The sequence below is a fragment of the Drosophila sechellia genome, chromosome 2R (assembly GCF_004382195.2).
Source record: "Drosophila sechellia strain sech25 chromosome 2R, ASM438219v1, whole genome shotgun sequence".
Taxonomy (NCBI): Eukaryota; Metazoa; Arthropoda; class Insecta; order Diptera; family Drosophilidae; genus Drosophila; species Drosophila sechellia.
In genome coordinates this window covers 12,037,303-12,063,048 of record NC_045950.1, presented here as the reverse complement: position 1 = coordinate 12,063,048, position 25,746 = coordinate 12,037,303, and the positions used below count along the sequence as shown (strand labels likewise).

The window sequence follows — 25,746 nt, the reverse complement described above, 5'->3', positions numbered from 1 at the left end:
CCTTTATTTTTTTAGTACCTAGGAACTATCGCAAGCCCAGGTTCATGGAGAGTCTGCGCGCCGTGCTCACCGAGGAGGGACTGGTGTCCTTCGAGTGCAAGGTGGTTGGCTTTCCCACGCCCGTGCTCAAGTGGTTCAAGGATGGCCACGAACTGAAGCCGGGTGATGTCTACCAGCTGACGGGCACCAACTCACTGGGCACCTACTGCTGCATTGCGCGCAATTGCATGGGTGAAACCAGCAGCACTGCCGTCCTCACCGTGGAGGACATTCAGAACCAGCTGACCGACGAGGAGAGACTTGTCTTCACTCAACAGAATCAGAACCAAGCGCCAAAGTTTCTAACTGGACTGAAAAGCACGGATGCTAAGATCAACGAACCCTTTCAGTTCAAGGTGGTGGTGAAGGCCACTCCGGATCCAATACTCTCCTGGTTCCGGGACGAGCTGCCCATTGATCCGAACGAAAGATATAACCATTATCGGGGTGAAAACGAAGACTGGCTGCTGGACATCAAGTCCGTGGAGTTTGTGGATCAAGCGGAGTGGAAGTGCGTGGCCGTGAATGATTTCGGCACCAGCATCACTTCCTGTTTCCTAAAGCTGCAGATACCGCGGCACTACAAGAAACCCCGCTTCCTGGAATCCCTGCGAGCTGTGCTCACTGAAGAGGGAGCCGTAAATCTGGAGTGCAAGGTCATCGGAGTTCCTCAGCCCGCGCTCAAGTGGTACAAGGATGGGGTGGAGCTGAAGCCGGGCGATATTCACCGGATTATTTCTGGCCAGGATGGCACCTGCTGCCTGGGCACTTACACGTGTGAAGCGAAGAACTGCATGGGTATCGTGGCCAGTTCGGCCTCGCTTCTGGGCTTCGAGGATGCCCAAAGAAGTCAGCAGCAAAAGAGCGAGCAACATCACGAGAATGAGCTACAAAGGAATTATTCCCTGTCTACTATCCAGGAGGAGCGCACCTCTCAGCTGTACGAGACGCCAGTCGGTGATATAACCATCGATGAAAAGGGCGACGTGTCCTTCTCCTTCGACGGCAAGGAGGTATCGGTTTCACTCTACGAGACTCCCGATCTCACGGAGGAGGAAGCCCTGAAGATTGTGGAGATGTATGCCGATCAAATTTCGGAGCATGTTACTGAGCACAACATCGTCGAGCTGCCACCACTGCGGTTCGTCAAGGAGACCTCGCAATCGGGAAAACTCCTGATGGAAGCGGTGGTCATCGACATTTCACCTGAATACTTTACAGTCGAGGACGATATGCGAACTGAGGCTGATATGGATGACATTTCCATAAACGAGATTACGGTACACGGCTCTTCCGGAAGAGAAGGCCGAGTGGACAGAGAGACCGAGCAGTATGTTCAGCAGTCCTTTGACAAAATGGAGGAAGAACTGTCGCTATCAGCTCCAATTCGAAAGCGAAAAAAGTCCAAGCCCACGGAAACGGATGAGTTCTTTAGCTTATCCAAAGCCTCCGGCAGCCAAGGTGAGGAGGAGACATCCGATTTGCAAACCTTTGCCAGTGCCCAGATGTCCGCATCACAAAAAGCCGCCTCTGGTGCACAGACAAGTCCGGAGAAGGACAAGGATTCAGTGGCACCGCCAAAGCGCAAGAAGTCCAAAAAACCCACAGACACCGATTCCTCCAAGACAACAGAGGATGATGCTCGTCTGCAGGATATTTCGGGAGCAGTGGGAGACGGACTGATGGTAACAACATCCTCCCATGCAAAGGTTGTTTCCGATGAGAATGAGATCAATAAAAATCTGATTGCCCTCGTTCCGCTCGCAAAGTTGCTAAAGGTTATCGACAATCATTTGAGTGCCGTCGAGAATGAGGTGATGGAACAGTCCACCATGATGATGACCCCGTCGGCAGCGGATCAGAGCATAGCCATCATCCGCAACATAATCGAGCCCATCAAGCAAATCGAATCGAAATTAAGGGTATACTCTGGTGAGACCCAAATCGACGCCCTCATCCAATCGATGGATGAGGATATCCGACGACTGCACATGGGTCTCCAGGTCATTGAAAAGTGCGTGGAGATCGACGAGACTGGAGCCACGCTCATCCAACGCACCAGTGTCTGCATCATTGACAGCGTGGCGGAGCAAATGAAGAGAGCCCTGGAAGAGCTGAAAATCGTTAGCAGGAAGTTCGAATCGGAGTGTCTACGAGCCCAAATCGAACTGACTGCCGATGACATCCAACAGGGATTAGAGATCACGCAGGGCACGATTAAATCGCAGGCTCTTCTGCAGGAGGCGCAAGAACTGGAGGCAGCAAAGCATTTTTCGGAAACGGTTGAAAAAATGCAAGAAGTGCCCGATTCCATGTCCTTCGCCACCATATCGGAGGCCAATCTGCCCAGCGAAGCAAGCGCTCTAAAGGACATTTGTCAGCCGGTGGCAAAGATACAGGAAGCCCTGGAGCGTGTCGAAATGGAACTATCGCTGGAGGAGTCCGAGGAGCAAATCTACAAGAAGGTGCACCAAAAGGTGCTGGAGAGCATTGTGGAGCCGATTAAGCAGCTACAATCCACTCTGCAGTCCATTGAAGATAAGACTGAGTCCCTCGCAGGATCCGAGTCAATTGAGCAAAAAATAAACATGGCCATTCTGGATATCGTTACGCCCCCTCTTTTCGAGCTCAAAAAGGGTCTAGAAGTAATCCTTAGTGAAAAATCAGGAAGTGTGGAGGGAGGAATGCTGACAGTTAGCACTGTGGAATCGATGGTGCCCCCCTTGCAGGAGATTCAAAACGGCCTGGCGCAACTGGGCCAAGAACTGGAAAGTGGTCAGGACTCCGTGCCTCAGGAGCAACTGCGATCTGAGCCAGTAATGGGTGTTGCTGATACCCAGAAACTCTTACAATCATTTGCCCAGGCTGTCTTACATTTTGAGACGAACATCGAGAGGATCTCTGGCCGACTCTCCCCCAACGTTAAAATTCGCTTGCTGAACCTAAAAGATGAACTCTCTGCTCTAATTGGCTCAATTTTGGAAAGGGAAATTACCGGACATCATGTTGAATTGCTGGACAGACTAAAGCGACCCGTCGACGAGCTAAACTACTGCTTCCGTCAGACAGAGGTCAAGAATATGACTGGGTCCTTAGCCGACCTGATTGAACCACTGAGTATGCTACAGGAGAACACCCAAAAAGGTCACCAACGTTTGCTAGTCGCTCGGGAACCCGATCAGCAGGCTCTTCAGACGCTGGACAACATACGCAGTCTCATTCGCAACGTGGTCATCGATATAGAAGAGCACGAGTTTAAGATCCTACAGCAAGAGATTCAACAGGATGAGGAGCAAGCGTCACAGCAGCAGGACAAATCTTTTAGCGCACTGCGAAAAGTGCTGGAGACCAAGGTGTCCCTGGAGGAAGCAGTTGGGAACATAGAAACGCTGCAGGAAGCCTTAAACAAAATCAGTGAAAGCCCCAAGGCTTCTGAAAGAGTGAAGAGCTCCTCAAACGAAGCACAAGTTTACCTTCTTCGCATCCTGCAAATTGCTAAAGGACTGGCGACATTTAGTGAGGCAGAGACAACACTCGACGTCAACGAGGCCAATACGACTAGAATTCTCTTCGAGTGTGGCAAAAGTTTTGCTGACTTGGCTAAAGCCCTACACAGTCCCGAATCCCTGACTGAGAGTGAGTTCATAAATGCACTGAATCAGTTTGGTGACATTGTTGGCCAACAAAAGGAGTCTATGGATGAAAAGCTATCCATTGCCAGTCCGCTTTCCAGTCTGATTCATGTGCTCCAAAATCTGAAGCCCCCGCGAGCTTCAATGGAGGACTTATCCACCTTGGATGATGTGTCAGTGCTTAAGTCAGTCGAAGAGTCTTTGCCCACTGATCCGGAAGCGGAAGTGCCTAAAGGTCCCGAGAAACCATCGACTGTTGCTGTCCTACTGTCCGACTTGAACCAGGGAATCACATCGGTTCTTTCGCATAGCGAAGATCCTGACGTTGTTTCCCTATCGGGAACAGCTGCACAGCAGGTACAGGCAGCCCTCGTTAAGATGCAAGAGCTGCAAAGTAGCTTGGCGGTGGTTCAGGAAACCAACTTGGTGGAAGCGGCTCACTCGATGTCAGAGGCCAGTCAACAGGGAACCTTCGCCGAGGCACTCTGCAGCTTGGAGCGCTGTGTTCTTCAGGTGGAGGAGTGCTTGGCCCACAGTGGCGTCGAGAGTTTGACCGATCTTGAATTGTCCAAGCTTAAGACTTTGGCCACTCCATTGCACGATGTGAGGCAATACTGCGAGCAGATCGATGTGCAACTCTTGGAAAATGTCATTGATATATCTACTCAGGGAGATATCTCTGAACTTAAGAGCAGTGGTCATCAGCAAACCGTATCAGATCACATCCAGGAAGTAGCCGTTGTGGAGGAAGAGCCGCAAGTGGAGGTTTTCGATATACAACAAGGTGTCGCCAGTGGCATCAAGCAATTAGAAGCCTGTCTGGAAGTTACCCAGACAGATGCCAATAAAGAGCTACAGCAAGTTGGCAAAATAATGGAGCAACTGAAGTCAGATCTGGAGAACATACAGATCGCCCTTGTCACTGATACCGTGCAACAGGAAACCGTTCTGGCCCAAGCGCAAATAGCTCGCACCATGTTCAGATTGAAGGAGTGCTTGGTGCACACCTATGAATCTGGCTTGGTGGACTCCTTGGAGAACGTAGAGAGTGCCTTTGAAGACATACTGCTTTCGTTACCAATTCTGGAAACTCAGTTGGCCGAGGAAATGTTCGCCAAAATCGAAAAGGCATTCGCCAACTTTGTTGCGTACTGTGAGCGCCCAGAAGCTGTGGACTATCAAAAATTAAAGACTCTAAAGCAACCTATTGAGAATCTAGTAGGTTCCATTGGAGCTGTAGCCGCCCAGCCCACCGTAGATGTCGACAAATCATCTTCGGTTGTTGTTCAGCTTCAGACTAGTCTAATGGCTGCTTTCCGTAGCATAAACGATGCCAGCGAGCAGATTAGTAACGAAGTCTTAGGTGGTCTTTTGAAGACGCAAAGCAGCTTAGTAGCTGTCTTTGATTTTATTGAGGGCAATGACAATACAATTCGTGTCATCGAACTTTTACAGGAAATGGATTCGATCACTGCGGAATTAAAGGCATTGTCCGAAATTCATGTTGAACCCACGGTGCCAATCGATATAGGCATAATTATTGAAAACGTTTCGTCTGGAAAGGCGTTCCTTACCGAAATCGTGGAAGGACTTCGAGCCAATAACCCGACATGTATTCTTTTGCTAGATGAAAATACGGATGACATTGCTCAGTTAGAGGCAACTCTTGTGCAAATAGAGAATGAAATCCTTTCTCAACCTCAACTCACTCAGATAACCACTAAGCAGTTTGCTCTCATAGATGCACTGCAGCTGCAGATCAGTAATCTTCAGGAAAAACTTAACAAACTGAACGTGTTTCTTTCCGAACTTCAAAGTCAATCGGATGTCTCTTCTCCTGAATCTGCGCTGGATACTGACATAGATATTAAAGAAGGATCAGGAAGCCAGGAAGACATTGAGCCCGAGGCTAAAAGACCCAAAATGCTGGAATCCGAGCAACAACTGGATTCTTACAAACAAACCGAAACTCAACAAGAAGTGCCTAAGGAAACGGATGATGAAACCAAGAAGGAGATTGAACCTGAATCAAAACTACAAAACCAAAAAGAGTTGGTTACTAAAAAAGATGAACAGAAGGCAGATAAAGTATCTGAACCTCAAGACAGGGAACAGCAATTGGAAAAAGAGGTGGATGATGCACAAAAACCAACTGAAGTTGTGTCTCAAAAGGCATCCCCTGAAAATATTTTGGAAGCCCTAACGGAAAAATTATCCCAATCTCCTAACAATGCATCGCAAAATGATGAAATTAAAACAATCATGACAGAATGCCAAGATATTTTGGATAATATTGATAATATCGAAAAAGTCTCAAAGTCTATATTTAAGTTAAGAGAGCACATTGTTCATACCTATGATGGCAAACCACCAGAGGAACAGACCGAGAAGGAACTTGTTGAAGAACTTATTGAATCCCTCTTTGAATCCTGTCCAGAAGCCACTGAGCTCGTTATTCAAACCTACATTAAAGAAATTAAAACCAACATTATTTTAACAAAAGCGGCAATTCAACTTATTGACGATAGCAACATGTTCACAAAGCCGTCTCTGCTAGTTCCCAAAATGGTAAATCTCGAAAAACTTTCAGAATTAACTCAAGGGGTGAAACTTGTTGATAAGTCATCGAAAGAAATGATTGACTTGCAACAGAATTTAATGAATATATTTATTATACTTGATGACCTTCTGGATGAAAGAACAGAAAAAATTAATCCGAAAATAGAGGAAATAAAAAAAATATTACTGAGTGAATATGACTATATTGAGAAAAAAGATGGACAACTTCATACTGCTGTGGTTAATGGAAAAATAAAATTAATTACTGAAAAGATTCTTGATATTTGTGAAGAGTTCAAACAAATTATTGAAAGTCAAAACCAAAATAAGGATGCAGCAGGAGATATCAAAAAGTCTGAAACTGAAGATGTCGTTGACCATTCAATACAAAGGAAGATTGAAGAATCCAAGATATCTGAAAAAAAGGACTTGGATAAGCAAGTCCTGGAAGAAAAAGAACTAGAGGCACGTGCTCAAAAACAAGGTGATCAGGATGTCGAAAAGAAGTCCGAGAAGCCAGAAGTATCTGAGGTCGTAGCTGAGAAGATATCTGAAGAAAAGGTTGAAGAACCAAAGAAACCTGAAGTAAAGGACACTGAAGTTAAATCAGAGACAGCCACAGCCTTGGATAAGCAAGTCCTGGAAGAAAAAGAACTAGAGGCACGTGCTCAAAAACAAGGTGATCAGGATGTCGAAAAGAAGTCCGAGAAGCCAGAAGTATCTGAGGTCGTAGCTGAGAAGATATCTGAAGAAAAGATTGAAGAACCAAAGAAACCTGAAGTAAAGGACACTGAAGTTAAATCAGAGACAGCCACAGCCTTGGATAAGCAAGTCCTGGAAGAAAAAGAACTAGAGGCACGTGCTCAAAAACAAGGTGATCAGGATGTCGAAAAGAAGTCCGAGAAGCCAGAAGTATCTGAGGTCGTAGCTGAGAAGATATCTGAAGAAAAGATTGAAGAACCAAAGAAACCTGAAGTAAAGGACACTGAAGTTAAATCAGAGAAAGCCACAGCCTTGGATAAGCAAGTCCTGGAAGAAAAAGAACTAGAGGCTAGTGCACAAAAACAAGGTGATCAGGATGTGGAACAGAAGTCCCAGAAGCCAGAAGTATCTGAGGTCGTAGCTGAGAAGATATCTGAAGAAAAGATTGAAGAACCAAAGAAACCTGAAGTAAAGGACACTGAAGTTAAATCAGAGACAGCCACAGCCTTGGATAAGCAAGTCCTGGAAGAAAAAGAACTAGAGGCACGTGCTCAAAAACAAGGTGATCAGGATGTCGAAAAGAAGTCCGAGAAGCCAGAAGTATCTGAGGTCGTAGCTGAGAAGATATCTGAAGAAAAGATTGAAGAACCAAAGAAAACTGAAGTAAAGGACACTGAAGTTAAATCAGAGAAAGCCACAGCCTTGGATAAGCAAGTCCTGGAAGAAAAAGAACTAGAGGCTAGTGCACAAAAACAAGGTGATCAGGATGTGGAACAGAAGTCCCAGAAGCCAGAAGTATCTGAGGTCGTAGCTGAGAAGATATCTGAAGAAAAGATTGAAGAACCAAAGAAACCTGAAGTAAAGGACACTGAAGTTAAATCAGAGACAGCCACAGCCTTGGATAAGCAAGTCCTGGAAGAAAAAGAACTAGAGGCTAGAGCACAAAAACAAGGTGATCAGGATGTGGAACAGAAGTCCCAGAAACCAGAAGTATCTGAGGTCGTAGCTGAGAAGATAACCGAAGAAAAGATTGAAGAACCAAAGAAACCTGAAGTAAAGGACACTGAAGTTAAATCAGAGAAAGCCACAGCCTTGGATAAGCAAGTCTTGGAAGAAAAAGAACTAGAGGCTAGAGCACAAAAACAAGGTGATCAGGATGTGGAACAGAAGTCCCAGAAACCAGAAGTATCTGAGGTCGTAGCTGAGAAGATATCTGAAGAAAAGATTGAAGAACCAAATAAACCTGAAGTAAAGGACACTGAAGTTAAATCAGAGACAGCCACAGCTTTGGATAAGCAAGTCCTGGAAGAAAAAGATCTAGAGTTTAGTCCACAAAAGCAAGGTGATCAGGATGTCGAACAGAAGTCCCAGAAACCAGAAGTATCTGAGGTCGTAGCTGAGAAGATATCTGAAGAAAAGATTGAAGAACCAAATAAACCTGAAGTAAAGGACACTGAAGTTAAATCAGAGACAGCCACAGCCTTGGATAAGCAAGTCCTGGAAGAAAAAGATCTAGAGGCTAGTTCACAAAAGCAGGGTGATCAGGATGTGGAACAGAAGTCCCAGAAACCAGAAGTATCTGAGGTCGTAGCTGAGAAGATATCTGAAGAAAAGATTGAAGAACCAAAGAAACCTGAAGTAAAGGACACTGAAGTTAAATCAGAGACAGCCACAGCCTTGGATAAGCAAGTCCTGGAAGAAAAAGAACTAGAGGCTAGAGCACAAAAACAAGGTGATCAGGATGTGGAACAGAAGTCCCAGAAACCAGAAGTATCTGAGGTCGTAGCTGAGAAAATATCTGAAGAAAAGGTTGAAGAACCAAAGAAACCTGAAGTAAAGGACACTGAAGTTAAATCAGAGACAGACACAGCCTTGGATAAGCAAGTCCTGGAAGAAAAAGATCTAGAGGCTAGTTCACAAAAGCAGGGTGATCAGGATGTCGAAAAGAAGTCCCAGAAACCAGAAGTATCTGAGGTCGTAGCTGAGAAGATAACCGAAGAAAAGATTGAAGAACCAACGAAACCTGAAGTAAAGGACACTGAAGTTAAATCAGAGACAGCCACAGCCTTGGATAAGCAAGTCCTGGAAGAAAAAGAACTAGAGGCTAGAGAACAAAAACAAGGTGATCAGGATGTGGAACAGAAGTCCCAGAAACCAGAAGTATCTGAGGTCGTAGCTGAGAAGATAACCGAAGAAAAGATTGAAGAACCAAAGAAACCTGAAGTAAAGGACACTGAAGTTAAATCAGAGAAAGCCACAGCCTTGGATAAGCAAGTCCTGGAAGAAAAAGAACTAGAGGCTAGAGCACAAAAACAAGGTGATCAGGATGTGGAACAGAAGTCCCAGAAACCAGAAGTATCTGAGGTCGTAGCTGAGAAGATAACCGAAGAAAAGATTGAAGAACCAAATAAACCTGAAGTAAAGGACACTGAAGTTAAATCAGAGAAAGCCACAGCCTTGGATAAGCAAGTCCTGGAAGAAAAAGAACTAGAGGTTACTGCACAAAAGCAAGGTGATCAGGATGTGGAACAGAAGTCCCAGAAACCAAAAGTATCTGAGGTCGTAGCTGAGAAGATATCTGAAGAAAAGATTGAAGAACCAAATAAACCTGAAGTAAAGGACACTGAAGTTAAATCAGAGAAAGCCACAGCCTTGGATAAGCAAGTCCTGGAAGAAAAAGATCTAGAGGCTAGTTCACAAAAGCAGGGTGATCAGGATGTGGAACAGAAGTCCCAGAAACCAGAAGTATCTGAGGTCGTAGCTGAGAAGATATCTGAAGAAAAGATTGAAGAACCAAAGAAAACTGAAGTAAAGGACACTGAAGTTAAATCAGAGAAAGCCACAGCCTTGGATAAGCAAGTCCTGGAAGAAAAAGAACTAGAGGCTAGAGCACAAAAACAAGGTGATCAGGATGTGGAACAGAAGTCCCAGAAACCAGAAGTATCTGAGGTCGTAGCTGAGAAAATATGTGAAGAAAAGGTTGAAGAACCAAAGAAACCTGAAGTAAAGGACACTGAAGTTAAATCAGAGACAGACACAGCCTTGGATAAGCAAGTCCTGGAAGAAAAAGATCTAGAGGCTAGTTCACAAAAGCAGGGTGATCAGGATGTCGAAAAGAAGTCCCAGAAACCAGAAGTATCTGAGGTCGTAGCTGAGAAGATAACCGAAGAAAAGATTGAAGAACCAACGAAACCTGAAGTAAAGGACACTGAAGTTAAATCAGAGACAGCCACAGCCTTGGATAAGCAAGTCCTGGAAGAAAAAGAACTAGAGGCTAGAGCACAAAAACAAGGTGATCAGGATGTGGAACAGAAGTCCCAGAAACCAGAAGTATCTGAGGTCGTAGCTGAGAAGATAACCGAAGAAAAGATTGAAGAACCAAAGAAACCTGAAGTAAAGGACACTGAAGTTAAATCAGAGAAAGCCACAGCCTTGGATAAGCAAGTCCTGGAAGAAAAAGAACTAGAGGCTAGAGCACAAAAACAAGGTGATCAGGATGTGAAACAGAAGTCCCAGAAACCAGAAGTATCTGAGGTCGTAGCTGAGAAGATAACCGAAGAAAAGATTGAAGAACCAAATAAACCTGAAGTAAAGGACACTGAAGTTAAATCAGAGAAAGTCACAGCCTTGGATAAGCAAGTCCTGGAAGAAAAAGAACTAGAGGCTAGTGCACAAAAGCAAGGAGATCAAGATGGAAAATCTCGAGAAGTTATTATTATGACATTGAAAGATAGGCTCACAGAATTATCTAAAGCATTAGGCTCTAGTGCCGATGAAATTTTGACAGAAAGTCGGGAAATTGTGAATAACCTTGAAGATGATGAAGTAGTGGCAAAACTTTTATTCAAATTAAGAGACCATATAGTTCACACCTATGATGGAAAAAGAGGAAAAGATAATAAAGAAAAAAAACTCTTCGAATCCTTTATTGAATCGCTGTGTGAGGCCTCAACTGAAGCAGCTGAGCAAGTAAAACTCAACTATCTTAAGGAAATTAAAACCAATATGATTTTAACAAAAGCTACTATTCAACTAATCGACGACTCTAATATGTTCACCAAACTGTCCTTATTAATCCCCAAAATTTTAAATTTGGAGAGAGTTGCTGTTAAAATTCAATCAGAAACATATGTTGATAAGTCATCGGAAAAAATGATTAGTTTGCAACAGAGTCTTATGGATATTTTCGTAATTCTGGATGACTTTTTAGATGAGGAGACGGAAGTTTTAAAACCAAAAATTGAAAATATTAAAACTACGTTGCTCAGTGACTATGATTATATTGAAAAAAAAGATGGACCCCTCTTAACGGCTGTAATAAATGGAAAGATTAAAGTTGTTTCCCACAATATCTTAACTATTATTGAAGAAGTGAAACAATTGACTGAAGGACACGCCCAAAAGGATCAAGACGAGAAGCGAGAAGAAAGCCAAGAGGAGGAGGTTAAGGACTCTGAGGCCAAGCCCAAGAAAGCGAAGGTTTTGGAGAAGAAATCAATCGAAGAGGAGAAACTTGGAGACAAGAAAGAAAAACAGACGGAGTCCGCTATTGATAAAAAATCTCAAAAGGCTGAGGTGTCCGAAACTGTCTCCAAAAAGATTACTGATGAGACGGCAGAAGAAAGCCAAAAGGAGGAGGTTAAGGAATCTAAGGCCAAGCCCAAGAAAGCGAAGGTTTTGGAGAAGAAATCAATCGAAGAGGAGAAACTTGAAGACAAGAAAGAAAAACAGACGGAGTCCGCTATTGATAAAAAATCCCAAAAGGCTGAGGTGTCCGAAACTGTCTCCGAAAAGATTACTGATGAGACGGCAGAAGAAAGCCAAGAGGAGGAGGTTAAGGAATCTGAAGCCAAGCCCAAGAAAGCGAAGGTTTTGGAGAAGAAATCTATCGAAGAGGAGAAACTTGAAGACAAGAAAGAAAAACAGACGGAGTCCGCTATTGATAAAAAATCCCAAAAGGCTGAGGTGTCCGAAACTGTCTCCGAAAAGATTACTGATGAGACGGCAGAAGAAAGCCAAAAGGAGGAGGTTAAGAAATCTGAAGCCAAGGCCAAGAAAGCGAAGGTTTTGGAGAAGAAATCAATCGAAGAGGAGAAACTTGGAGACAAGAAAGAAAAACAGACGGAGTCCGCTATTGATAAAAAATCCCAAAAGGCTGAGGTGTCCGAAACTGTCTCCGAAAAGATTACTGATGAGAAGGCACAAGAAAGCCAAAAGGAGGAGGTTAAGGACTCTGAAGCCAAACCAAAGAAATCGAAGATTTTGGAGAAAAAATCAGTCGAAGAAGAGAAACTTGAAGACAAGAAAGAAAAACAGACGGAATCCGCTATTGATAAAAAATCCCAAAAGGCTGAGGTGTCCGAAACTGTCTCCGAAAAGATTACTGATGAGAAGGCACAAGAAAGCCAAAAGGAGAAGGTTAAGGACTCTGAAGCCAAACCAAAGAAATCGAAGATTTTGGAGAAAAAATCAGTCGAAGAAGAGGAACTTGAAACAGTCTCCGAAAAGATTACTGATGTGAAGGCAGAAGAAAGCCAAAAGGAGGAGGTTAAGGAATCTGAAGCCAAGCCCAAGAAAGCGAAGGTTTTGGAGAAGAAATCAATCGAAGAGGAGAAACTTCAAGACAAGAAAGAAAAACAGACGGAGTCCGCTATTGATAAAAAATCCCAAAAGGCTGAGGTGTCCGAAACTGCCCCCGAAAAGATTACTGATGAGAAGGCACAAGAAAGCCAAAAGGAGGAGGTTAAGGACTCTGAAGCCAAACCAAAGAAATCGAAGATTTTGGAGAAAAAATCAGTCGAAGAAGAGAAACTTGAAGACAAGAAAGAAAAACAGACGGAGTCCGCCATTGATAAAAAATCCCAAAAGGCTGAGGTGTCCGAAACTGTCTCCGAAAAGATTACTGATGAGACGGCAGAAGAAAGCAAAAAGGAGGAGGTTAAGGACGCTGAAGCCAAGCCTAAGAAACCTAAGCTTTCAGAGAAGAAATCAATCGAAGAAGAGAAATTGGATGAAAAGAAAGAAAAGCAGACGGAGACTAAGGAAGTTACTCATACCAAATCCCAAACGGCTGAGGTTTCTGAATTCGTTTTGGAAAAGATATCGAAAGAGAACACAGAAGAAAGCCTAAAGGTTGAACTTAAGGACTCTGAGGCCAAATCAAAAAAGACGAAGGTCCTGGAGAAGAAGTCAACCTTCAAAGTGGAACTTAATGAGAATAACCAAAAACAGAAGGAGGACGGTGCTACTAACAAATCCCAAGAGAAGGTTGCCGAAATAAAAACTCCCGAGTCTAAGGACTCAAAGGCTAAATCTAAAAATTCGGCTGCACTGAAGAAGAAATCAGTTGATGAAGAGATACGTGGTTCAAAGGAGCCAAAACCAGATGGAATTCCTGCCGATGAAAAGAGTCACGGGGCTAAGATTCTGGATTCTGTAAAGAATGAAGCTGAGAAAACAGATCAACTTGCAGCAAAGAAACCAAGTGTTCTGGATGAGGATCTAGTTGTTCCAAAACGAAAGCCATATGAGGCTGAACAAATGGCAGATTCTGTTAGCCTGCAAACGTACAAGTCCATGGACTCCGAGTACAAGGACCGAAAGGAATCCCGAAGTGCCAAGCGGAAGCCCACTGTTGACATCCAACTAACCAATCGAAACACCGCGTCTGGCAGCGACCTCAAGCTGACTTGTGGGCTATCGGGTCACGAGATGAATGTGCAATGGTTCAAGGATAACTGCCCCATCGAGAATGGTGCCAAGTACAGGAGAACATTGAACGACGGACTGTCGTGCCTTGAAATCAAATCGGCCGAACTGGGTGACTCTGGCATTTACCGATGCATAGCGTCCAATCAAAATGGAGAAGTCGAAACTAGCTGTCTTGTGACTATATACGAAGCACCTTCAAGTAAATTTGGCACTCCGCCCATATTTACACGCAACATTAGAGGTAAGTGCCAATTGTGCCCCATCTACCTAGTGATCCAATGCCCGAATTTCAAACTTAATTAGTGCTGCATTGCTTTGAATTCGCATTGTGCACCTTGCATTTGCATCTCTAACTATATATGTATATATATAGTATATTTTCGTAGTATATAGCTAGTATATAGGAAACTAGTTCGTAAGGCTAGAATAAGTCGCGTACTTTATGATATGTCGGGCTAGTAGCAATACTTGACTAACAAATCGGTTCGCACTTTCGGTTCGCAAATATGGCAAGTGATCAATGATTAAGGTAAGCGATGCACTTTATCATCGCATTTAAATAGAACCGCCCATTAAAAATAGCTGATTGAATTCGAATGGATGCGGTGCTCACACTTATATAACTTCGTTTACTGACTGCATTCAATTAAAAAGTGCCTGCTACTTAAATAGAATCGCATTTTGGCAATCAATGTTGCATGCGTGTGTGTGTGCGACGTCGGCAGCGAACAAAACAGAATTCGTAAAATTGTTTTTAGCATTAACAATCGATTTTGGGGGACTAGGGATCGATCGATTCGAGAAGAAGGAATGTGTTTTCGAAATTTTCACCACGTTCGGTGACAGTCGTGAATCTTCTTTTGCATCGAACGGACGTCTCACGTCCTAAAAAAAATCTCGATCGAACCGTTGCGGGCTATATATATTGATTATCACAGTCATACATATACGACTCGGACGGATAAAATTCTTTTCGGTTCTCATTTACGAATTATATCCTTCCAAAACCGAAAGAGACCGTACGAAAACGATCCGAAATGGGAGAAACCGAGAACGGAGATATCGAGCCACGGGCCTCCGCCGAACCGGAGGCGGCATCCGCCCAGGATACGCTGCAGGTGCCAACGCAAAAGAAGCGCAAGCTTAAGTCCCCAACCCCAGGAAGCCTTCGCGGACGCAGTGCCACGCCCATTCACGGCCGGAGCCAAACCCCGTTTACGCTGTACATGACGCGGCGCAGTGCCACGCCCTCGACATGGCGCAGCATTACTCCGTTCCTGAAGCGCGAGGAGAAGGAGAAGACACCATTCGAGCTGGGAAGGGATATCAAGAGCCAGACCACCTGCAACATCGCCGTCTTCGATCGCGCCCTCGTTATGGATATTTCCGAGCCGTTGGATGTGCAAAAGCCCGTGCGTTACATAACTTCCGATTTGTCGGTGATCGATCGCGCTGCCGTAATGGATGTGTCCAACGTTGAGGTTATCTACGTTGTGGAGGAATACGAGGAGGTCGAGGAGGAGGAAATCATTGAGGAGGTCAAGCCAAAGAAGAAGGAGAAGAAGGCTAGGAAGCCGCGCGCCCAGCGCAAGTCCATTGACAAGGACATGAGTCCTTCCGCAGCCGAAGATGGCGACGATCTGGGTGACTTTGGCGGCGATGACAGGGAGGACAGCGTTGACCTGGACGACGGCGATGAGCCGGTGAAGAAGGGCAAGAAGAAGGCACCGCCCAAAAAGAAGGAGAAGAAAGAGAAGTCGCCCAGTCCGAAATTGACCTTGAAACTGGAGATCGGCGGTGGCCAGAAGGCCAGCAAGAAGATGTTTGAGCAACAGCAGCAGCAGGCCAAGCCGCCGCCAAAGAAGAGCAAGATGGTGCTCCAGATGGAGGAGCAAGCAAAGGCGGCTGCCAAGGCCGCCGAGGAGGCAGCTGCGAGGGCCAAGCCCAAGGGCGAGACCTTTGAGGAGCGCCAGAAGCGTTTGCAAGCCGAAAAGGAGGAGCAGGAGCGCCTGGAGGCCGAGCAACGGGCCCAGGAAGAGGCTGAGGCGGAGGCAGAAGCGGAGGCCGAGGAAGACGAGGAGGATCCATCTGCCGTCGGCGAGGAGGGTGATGAAGGCACTGAGGCCGGATACGGAGATGAGGATCAGGAACAGGAATATCCTGATGACGAAATCGAAGCCGAGCCTGAAGAGGATACCAAGAAGAAGGAAAAACGTCGCGGCAGCGACTCCTCGGACGACTTTGTCCGCCCCGATCCCCACGAGGAGGAGCGCTGGCAGCGCATTGCCGCCGTCGAGGGCGAGGAGTTCATGCAGCAGATGCGCAAATATAGCCAGGCCAAGCGGATCAGTGAGAAGGAGCGCGACGCCGACTGGCAGCGTCGCCGGGAGCAGGCCCGCAACCCCAAGTTCATCAACTTCCTGTCTGACCGAGCCGTTGAAGCCGGGCAAAGTGTGCGCCTGGCCTGCGCCGTGGATGGTCCGGAGTTGTCGGTTAAGTGGTACCACAATCGCAAGCAGCTGGAGCGCGATGGATGCCATCGCATCATCAATAACAATAACATTCTGGTGCTGGAGGTGCTTAACACCACCATCTTGGACTCCGGCGAATACTCGTGCGTGATCTCGAACCAGAACGATGAGACGAGCTCGTCTTGCATTGTGACCATCTATGAAATTTTCAAGGACGAACCCAAGCCCCCCTCCATTCAGTATATCAAAGGTATTTGTCGGGATTTGTCGCGATTGCTGACCTCCCTAAGTGCTTAAAATTGACCATTTCAGAGTACTATCATCTGCGCGACGATGAGCTGACCATCGAGTGTCACGTGCACGGCTATCCCCGTCCTGTGATCACGTGGTGGCGCGGCTGCTTCCAGGTGAAGCCCAGCTACAAGTTCACCATGCTGGAGGAGGCGCACGGTGTGTGCAAGTTGCTCATCTACAAGCCGGGCAACAAGGATGGCGGTATCTACACGATGAAAGCCATCAATTCCAGTGGCGAGGTGCAGATCAACCACACGGTTGAGGTGGCACGTAACCTGCACTACCACGTACCCGGCATCTTCCATGCCCGCGACAACATCCAGCTAGACAGTTTGAAGCAGGCCAAGAAGGCCATGGAGGCGGCCCTCAAGTCGAAGGCCGACTCCGACCAGAGGCGTGCGGAGGCGGAGGAGGAGCAGGCGCGCCTGCATCCTGTGAAGGCCACGCCGGAGAGATTGGTGCCCGCCAAGCAGAAGCTGGCCTTTGCCACTCAGCTGCGCGATCGCATGGCGCTCGAGGGCTCGACTATTAAGTTTGTGGCCACTGTGATTGGACCCGATCCCAATACCCGCTGGATGAAGGACGACAAGTGGGTAGTTGTTGGTGGCAATATCAAGAACCTGTCCGAGGAGGGCAAGGCCATCCTGGAGGTGGGCAACGTAACATCCGCCGACTCCGGCGTCTACAAGTGTGTGGCCAAAAACGATCTCAGCGAGATCGAGACCTCCTGCTACTTCAAGGTGTACGCGGCACAGGCGGATGGTGATGAATCTGAACCCATTTTCGCCCTACCCCTGCGAGGTATTTCAACCCAATTCTGTAGATATGTGTGTGCTCTGTGGCCAAGTGTTATCGGTTACACGATCCTCAAAAAGACCCCCGTACTTCTGTGTGTCCGACGTTCGGTGTTTTGTTGCAATTGAGGTCGATCGCGTACGAAAATAGCCAAATTGATTGATTGACTTTGTTCTCAGATGTGTATCATGCCTCGCAGAACGATCTGATTCTCGATACGAAGGTTCGCGGCAACCCCCGCCCTGAAATCTCGTGGACCAAGGACCAGATACCCGTGGTGCTCGACGATCGTGTAGTTCAGATTGAGCACTTGGACGGCATTTGCGAGCTGATCATCAACAAGCCGACGATCAATGACAACGGAATCTATGTCTGCACCGCCAAGAACAAACTGGGCAGTCAGTCGACCACCCACACGGTTGTCGTCGACACCACCCACACCTCGCGCAGATCGAGCATCCTGTCCGCCATTGCCATGCAGGAAGGAGGAGGAGGCGGAGAGTCAGTCGATGCCAAGGCCAAGGGCAAGAAGAAGAAGAAGGAGGATGAGCCGGAAGGTGGCGATGGTGGCTACGAGCGACGCAGCCGGATGCCGGATCCTTCGCCGAAACAGATGTTGTACTTCACGGTCAACCTGTCCAATCGCTACGTGGCCGAGGGATCCAAGGTCAAGTTGCAGGCTGTGATCGGTGGACCCCAGCCGATGATCAAGTGGTTCAAGGACGACCAGAATGTAACGTATGGACCCAACATTCGCAACATGAACCGCGACAGCCTGGCGGTGCTGGAGTTCACCAATGCCAAGGTGGAGGACTCTGGAACCTACTCCATTGTAGCCCAGAATGAGTCGTGCAAGATCACCACCTCTGCCATGCTGCATGTGTACGAGACCAAGGTCAATACGGATGTGCAACCCGTCTTTATTCGCTCTCTGAAAGGTAAGATATTGGGTATCGGATGAGTGTCCGTGATCGATCGAATCATCTATAATTAGCAATGTGTATAATTGTGCAGTGCCATTGACTGCATTCGTTATGCAATGTTATTTTGGCAACGTTTTTATGTAACCAGTCTCGGTGTTTCTCTCTCTCAGAGACCTATCACCTGAACACCAACGAACTGATCCTGGAGACAGCTGTGCGGGGTCAACCTACACCGGCGGTCCAGTGGTTTAAGGACAGCATTGAAATCCAGAGCGGTGGGCGCTTCCAGATCATCGAGCACCAGGACGGCACCTGTGAGCTCATCATCGATCGGCCGGACAACAAGGACTCCGGCAAGTATGTTGTCAAGGCGGAAAGTCGCGCCGGCAAGATGGAGATCTCGCACTACGTGCTCTTTGAAGGTCAATCCCATCACATTGCCGAAAATATCCATGGTGTGTTCCATGCGGACAAGAGCCTGTTGCGTCCGAAGGAGGTGGAGAAACCGGTGGAGAAGAAGCCGGCTCCTGCTGCCGAACCGGAATCCGAGGCTGAGGACGGCAAGGCGAAGAGACGTGCCAAAAAGGAGGAGGACGATGGAGCATCCTCGGCCTATGCCACCGACTACGCCTCCGATACCGCCAGCTTGTCAAGCAAGCGTCGCGAGAAGAACATTGCGATCCACTTCAGCACCTCGATGAGAGATCGCGTGGTGGCCGAGGGATCCAAGGTTAAGATTTCATGCTTCCTGGAGGCCAAAGAGCCGCAGGTCAAGTGGTTCAAGGACGGCGAGCAGATCCAAAACTCACCCAAGATCAGGGGTAGGTACAGTGAGGGTCTGTGTCTGTTGGAGGTCATGAGCGCCACAGCGGAGGACAACGGCGAGTACAAATGCTGGGGTCGCGACGAGACTGGAGAAGCATCCACCTCATGCCGACTGGAGGTTTACGAGAATCCCGGCACTGGTGATGTTCCACCCACCTTTACGCGCAACATCAAGGACACGATGCACGGCAAGATCAACGAGCTGCAGCTGGACGTCCATGTGCGCGGTCTGCCCACGCCCGCAGTTACGTGGGTGAAGGATGGCGTCAAGATTGAGAACAGCGACAAGTACCAGCAGGTTGACCACGATGACGGCACCTGTGAGCTCTTCATCAGTCGCCCGAAGGCTTCGGACAGCGGCAAGTACGTGTGCCAGGCGGAGAATCGCGAGGGCAAGACCGAGATTGTCCACATGATCACAGTGGAGCCACGTGTGAGGGCACCTCGCATCTCGCCGACCAGGGAGGGCAGACCTCCACGTCCGACCGGCGATGAGGAAGCACCCGCTGCTGGAGAGGAAGGAGCCGAAGGCGCCGCTGAAGGTGAGGGTGGCGAGAAGCGCCGCAAGAAGCCCAAACCGGATGAGGAGGAGCAAACGAGCTCCAGACGCGAGGTACCACCGCCTCCGGATCTAAGAAAGCGCTTGTACTTCCGCAACTTCCTGTCCAACCGAACCGTGAAATCGGGCAGCAATGTCAAGTGGATGGTGAACATCGATGGGCCGGAGCCAACTGCCAAGTGGTTCTTTGGTGACCAACCGATCGCCTTCGGACCGAGGAGCAAGATGTCCATGCAGGACGGCATCGCCTGGTTGAACCTCGTGGGCGTCACTGAGGAAGATGCCGGAGAATACACTTTGCGGGTCAGGGGTAGCGAAAACGAAATCGTGAGCACTTGCAATTTGTTTGTGTACAGCACGGGCAAACCGGAGGTGATTCCGCCCACATTTGTAGTGGGCATCAAAGGTAGGATTCTCTATGTGCTGGCGGGAACTGTCTAACTGAGTGCGTACAGGTGAATGTCCTTGTATCTATGAGCTAAGTGTATCCGTATTCGTAGTCCTAGGATTACTTTAAGAGAACTAACCACCTTGTAAGCCAACTTCCTAAACCTCTTATAGTGTTTTGTCTTATGTGTCTTGGGTTGTGTCTCTCTATCTCTGTCCATGTTCCAGATGCATATCATTCCCAGGGTAACCAGCTCACATTGGAGTGCAAGGTATCTGGCAGTCCAAAGCCACATATTTACTGGCAGAGGGATAATACCCTACTGCCCATTGAGGGCACCAAGTACCAGTATGAGGAGCAAAGCGACGGAGTGAAACTCCTGACCATTAACAACTTTGGCAGCAATGATTCCGGCTTGTATACTTGCTATGCGGAGAGTGAAAATGGCCAAATGAAGATCAGCAAATTCGTGCAGGCCTCTGATTATGTTAGAGAGAGAAATGTCGATAAGAAACCGATTGACAAGGTCATCCAGGAGATCAAACGGGATGAATCCTCCAGTGCCGCAGCGAACGACACTGCAGCCGCCAAGGCCAAGGCTCGTGAGGCAAAGTTGCGACTGAATCTGGAGACCAGCTTAAAGACCATGACCATCGGAAGTAGTAATAAGGCTCAGCTCATCTGCTATGTGACTGGCATCATCGAGGATGTTCACTGGCTAAGGAACGATGAGCGGGTGACGAAGGATGCCCGCCACAAGATCTACAACATAAACGGAGCCATCAGCCTAGAAATCTATGATGCCCGGGTGGAAGACAGTGGCCACTACCGATGTGTGGTGAAGAACAGCCGGCAGACGGTGGAAAGTGCTGGTCAGCTAAGTGTGCTGGATCAGTCCACGGGAAAGTTGCCGGAAAGCTTCTCCAGTGGTATTATAGGTAATTACTAAGACATCCTTAACCATACATCCTCTAACCTTTTTATTTGGTTCCTTTTAGAATCCTACGATGATCAGCGTAATGAGATCGTTCTTAGTTGCCAGGTGATTGGACGCCCGAGTGTCAGCTGGATGCGTGATGATCACTCCATATGCAACAACCGGTACAGGACAATAGAAGAACCAGGTGGTGTAAGAAAGCTGGTAATACGCAATCCCATATCCTCCGATTGTGGCATCTTCGCCTGCTATGCAGAGCACGAGGATCGGATTGACTCCATTAGCGTCACCATCAAGGCGGCCGATCTTAAGCGCCTGATTAACGTCAGTAAGGAGGAGATTCCAAGCATCGGCGATCATGAGAGCACGCCTTGGTCACGTAGCCAGTCGCATTTGAGTTCCGGAAGCCAGGTTAACGGCAATGGAGAACTTCATCGAGCCGGAGATCGTGTCCTGCGCAGCGTGGGCAAGGGAAAGCCACTCTTCCACACTCTACTGCACGATCGCACTGTTTCGGAGGGAGCCAATCTCCGGCTGCTCTGCGCCGTATCCGGAGACGAGAATACCCATATCGAGTGGTTAAAGAACCACAAGCCTCTGCCCAGGAGCGACAATCGCTATCAGACACTCTACCTGAATGGAGAAGCCTCGTTGGAGATCTTTGCTGCGGTGGCCGATGATAGTGGCAACTATACCTGCTGTGCCACCAACGATTTTGGAGAGAGTTTAACCCATGCCCAGCTGCGGGTATACAAACACTTCAAGGAAGCCCCATTGCCAAGTACTTTTACGCAGCCAATCCGAGGTATTACCCGTCTAGAAGGAGCTACGGATTCCATCTTCGCTTGCACATCCTTAATGTTTTAACCGCTTCTGTTGGCCCCAATTTAAATTTAAAGAAACCTACTTACTAATCCTTACCCTTTGCAGACACATATTCTCTCAACGAGAATGAGTTGGTTCTGGATTGCCGCGTACGTGGCCAGCCGCGTCCCGAAATCCAATGGATCAAGGGCACGGAGCCCATCGAGGCCAGCGAGAAGTTCAAGCTGAGCGATCAGGCCGATGGCTATGCCAAGCTGGTCATCGTGAATCCCACAGAGAAGGATTCGGGCATCTATTGGTGTGTGGCCCGCAACGAGGGTGCGGAGAACAAGATCTCCCATCAGGTGGACTTCAAGGGACGCCAGCACTACTCGCTGGAGAAGACGCACGGATTCTTCCATCGCGATCCCAACAAGCCGCACTTCCTGCTGCCATTGGGCAACCAGACGGTCTGCAACGGTGGCACCGTGGCCATTTCCGCCGAATTCATGGAGACCAGCACACCCATCGAGGTCAAGTGGCTTCGCGATCGCAGGGTGGTGGATGGACCCAATGTCAAGGCCCTGGCCGATCGCGGTGTCTACACGCTGACCATCATGAATGCCGGTCCCGAGGTGGAGGGCACCTATACCTGCCGCGCCTCCAATGCCTTTGGTCGCATCGAATCCAATGTCAACGTCGATGTGGCCGTCGGAGCCGAGAAGGATGAGCGTCCTCCGCTGTTCCTCTCGCGACCGGACACCGAAATGAAGATCGCCGTCGGTGATCCCTTCTCGCTGTCCTTCCGCATTGCCGGCGATCCGAAACCAAAACGTAAGCCGGATATACCAACGATGGTGTGGAGGTAACCTCTGATGTACGATCCTTGTTTTGCAGTGACCTTCATGAAGGGCACGAAGGACATTACCCAGTCGGATCGGGTCAGCAAAGAGGTGTCTGATGACTACACAAGATTCTCAGTGCAGCAAGCCCAGATCTCCGATTCTGGCACCTACTTCGTGGTAGCCCGCAACAACTTTGGCACCGACAGGATATTCGTCACTGTGACGGTAGGCTGCGTGTCTATATCTGTGTCCTTATGCGATCTATACACTATATGCTATATGCCATATATACCAGTTGATCTGTTGCTTGTGGCTGTCCCTCTATCGCTTTCGCTCACTAACCACTGCAATTCGTTCTCTCTTCTCTGCTTCTCTTTTTCCAGATTAAAATACCCAAAAAGAAAGAAGAATAAAGCTTATTAATACAATACAATTTATTTTGCAAATTTCGAACGCCTCCCTCTCCAGCAAAGCACCAAATACAATTACAATTATATCATACTTAGCCATCCTTAATCTTCTTTCCTGACTGACCCTATGTGTTCACTCCAACCAATACAATATATCGTTCTGACTACAAAACTTATAGGTAAATCCGCGCGCTCGATCCGCGACGCCAACGCAACCACGCTGGGGTCTTCCCCTGGACAGCTATAGCGACACCTCGTACTTCAGAGGTAAGGTTATAAGATACCCCGTACCATGTGTAGAGTCCTTCCATGTCCGTTGCGTTCCGTGTTGTCCGTCGTAGTGTCCGTATGTGTCACTCAAGACTAAGCCCAATCCTCATTTGCAGATCGGTTCAAACGCCCCAACAAAACCTCAAGCTACAAAAGAAATTTCCTGCGAGATCGTAGATACCCAACAGATACCCATGAACTATTCCTGTATTTATCTTTTGTTAGTATTTCTGAACGATTGACTTAATTACTTTTATTATAAATAATGTATTATATAAAGCACAGCAATCCAGCTTATACATTTACGTAGTGGAAACAAGAAAATAAAAAATATTTCTCCGGGGCGTAAAGAGTTTTACTTGAGGTCACCTAACTATCCACGCCCATTTGAGCCTCGTTCATTTATCAGTTTTCTCTCATCCATCCCTCAGATCCACCGGGTTGCATTTCCACCGAGCCACTGGTCGTGGATTCCGGACACACCCACATCTCGTTGTCGTGGGGCAAGCCGGTTAGTGCCAACTCTGCTCCGGTGATGGCCTACAAGGTTGAGGCCTGGGTGGTGGGTCACGAGGGCGGCGCCTACTGGCGGGAGTTGGGTCTAACGCCCATTAACTCCTTCGACGCCTTCAATCTGAAGCCCAACGTTGAGTACCACTTCCGAGTGACGCCCAAGAACCGATATGGCTGGGGACCCACCGTCCAGACCAGCAGTCCTCTCCAAGTGGGCGGTGTCGAGTGCCTGCCGGAGTTCGTCAAGATCCTGCCTGGTCAGGCCAAGGCACTCTTAGGTTCCTCCTTCACGCTGCAGTGCAATATGCGTGGAGCGCCAAGGCCCCAGGTCACCTGGTTCAAGGATGGCATTCAGCTGAGCAGCAGTTCGGAACGCGTCAAGATCCGGCAGATCGGTTCGACCTGCGCCCTCACCATTGCCACCGTCAGCGAACTGGACTCGGGTCGTTACACCTGCGAGGCAACCAACTCGAAGGGCAGGGTTTCCACATTTGCCCGCCTCCAAGTCGTCTCTGATTCGAGAATCTATGAGGCAGATTCACGTCTGAAGGAGATCGCCCATGGTCGCAACGTAGCCGATGTCGGGGACTCCCTCCCTATCTTCACCATGCGCCTAAGGGATCGACGCGTCCAGGTGACCTACCCGGTACGACTCACCTGCCAGATCGTGGGCTATCCCGTACCAGAGATCTTGTGGTACAAGGACGATGAGCTCATCCACACTGATAGAAAGCATCTGATCAGCGCCGAGGGACAGTTCTTCACGCTGGAAATTACTGCAACCACGCTGGACGACAGCGGCACGTACACCTGCCTGGCGAGAAACGAGCTGGGTTCCGTATCCTGCCACTGCACCCTGGTGGTGGACAAGGGCATTCGAGCGTACATCTCACCCGATTTCTATGTACCCCTGGATCCCTTCTATATATTCCGCGAGGGATCCGAAATCCGCCTGTCCACAAAGGTCGAGGCCTATCCATCCGTAGGTGTCACCTGGCATCGCAACGGAATGCGCCTGCGACCCAGCCGTCGTCTGACCGCTACCTTGGATTCCAATGGTTATGTGGAGCTCATCATTGCCGAGGCCACGGTGCGCGATGCCGGAATCTATGTGTGCGTTGCATCCAATGTCGTGGGCAAAGTGGAGACCATCTGCCGTGTAGCCATTGAGGAGGAGGAGAACAAGGCGGTGGCTCCGCAGCGATCCCTGGAAATTCCCAGCATTAAGACTGATGATCTGCCGTGAGTATTGCATTCGGCATTGCAGTTAGAAAGCTTCATCTGATAATCCTTTTTCCCCCCTAGTTATTCCAAGGAGCCCCTGTTTGTGGTCAAGCCCCGATCCAGCGAGGCCTACGAGGGTGACAACGTCATCATATTCTGCGAGGTGGTCGGCGATCCCAAGCCCGAAGTCGTTTGGCTGCGCGATTTTCTAAATGTGAGTATTTGGTGACGTATGGCGAGACTGGCTTGTTGCACATGCGCAGCTCGATGTTAGTCAGTTGCATTCGCGGCGTCAGCAAATGTGGGTCGTTCCATCCACAACCTTCTCTCGATTGCAAACCCGTTGCTTTATCAGCGCCTCAAGTTTAGGTGAACCAGCAACGTGGGCCCTACCGGCATCAGGAAGTTCGAATTTAACTTCCGCTCGCGTTAACTATAAATAGGTAACTCCCAGTGGGCCAGACACTTTAGTAGAACGTTTTTTTTTCGAGTTGCTTCAGTTGCTCGCGCGGATAGAATTCGTTTTTGATTGATCCGCGAGCGCGAACAAAGTGTCCAAACAAGCGGAGCATCGCATCCCTCTCAGAGGTAACCAGGCGGACAGAAACCGATCCGCAAGCAAAGTGGCTACAAAAGCACGTGAAGAATAGAGTGAATAGGGTGCTGGGGCAGCTGGCTCGGATTACGGACAAGTGCGTCATACTGAAACGGTGCAACGGCGTTATACAAGACCACTGGCACTCAGACAGATCTTACAAATCCGATTCGCTGTCAAACTAATTCAAGTTCAACCCATATCAAATAACAGGCTTGTTCGCACAAAAAACAATTACGCAAGCCAAAAA

At 48.1% G+C, this 25,746-nt stretch overlaps 1 protein-coding gene across 10 annotated transcripts in view; it reads left to right on the top strand.

Moving 5' to 3' along the window:
• Positions 1 to 25,746, top strand: part of LOC6609348 (myosin light chain kinase, smooth muscle) — a 41,166-nt gene that overhangs the window by 5,524 nt on the left and 9,896 nt on the right. For 4 of the 10 annotated variants that reach the window (XM_032714644.1, XM_032714642.1, XM_032714643.1 and 1 more), the window contains exons 7-14: positions 16 to 13,884; positions 20,126 to 20,836; positions 20,897 to 21,640; positions 21,766 to 22,473; positions 22,537 to 22,709; positions 23,074 to 23,161; positions 23,596 to 24,919; positions 24,983 to 25,115. In XM_032714644.1, coding sequence (XP_032570535.1) covers positions 16 to 13,884; positions 20,126 to 20,836; positions 20,897 to 21,640; positions 21,766 to 22,473; positions 22,537 to 22,709; positions 23,074 to 23,161; positions 23,596 to 24,919; positions 24,983 to 25,115 — 17,750 coding nt within the window. Of the gene's footprint in view, positions 1 to 15; positions 13,885 to 14,442; positions 16,365 to 16,426; positions 17,210 to 17,382; positions 18,142 to 18,296; positions 19,917 to 20,125; positions 20,837 to 20,896; positions 21,641 to 21,765; positions 22,474 to 22,536; positions 22,710 to 22,867; positions 22,915 to 23,073; positions 23,162 to 23,280; positions 23,509 to 23,595; positions 24,920 to 24,982; positions 25,116 to 25,746 lie in introns of those variants that run through there. The other 6 variants (XM_032714649.1, XM_032714645.1, XM_032714651.1 and 3 more) reach the window with 6 other exon arrangements.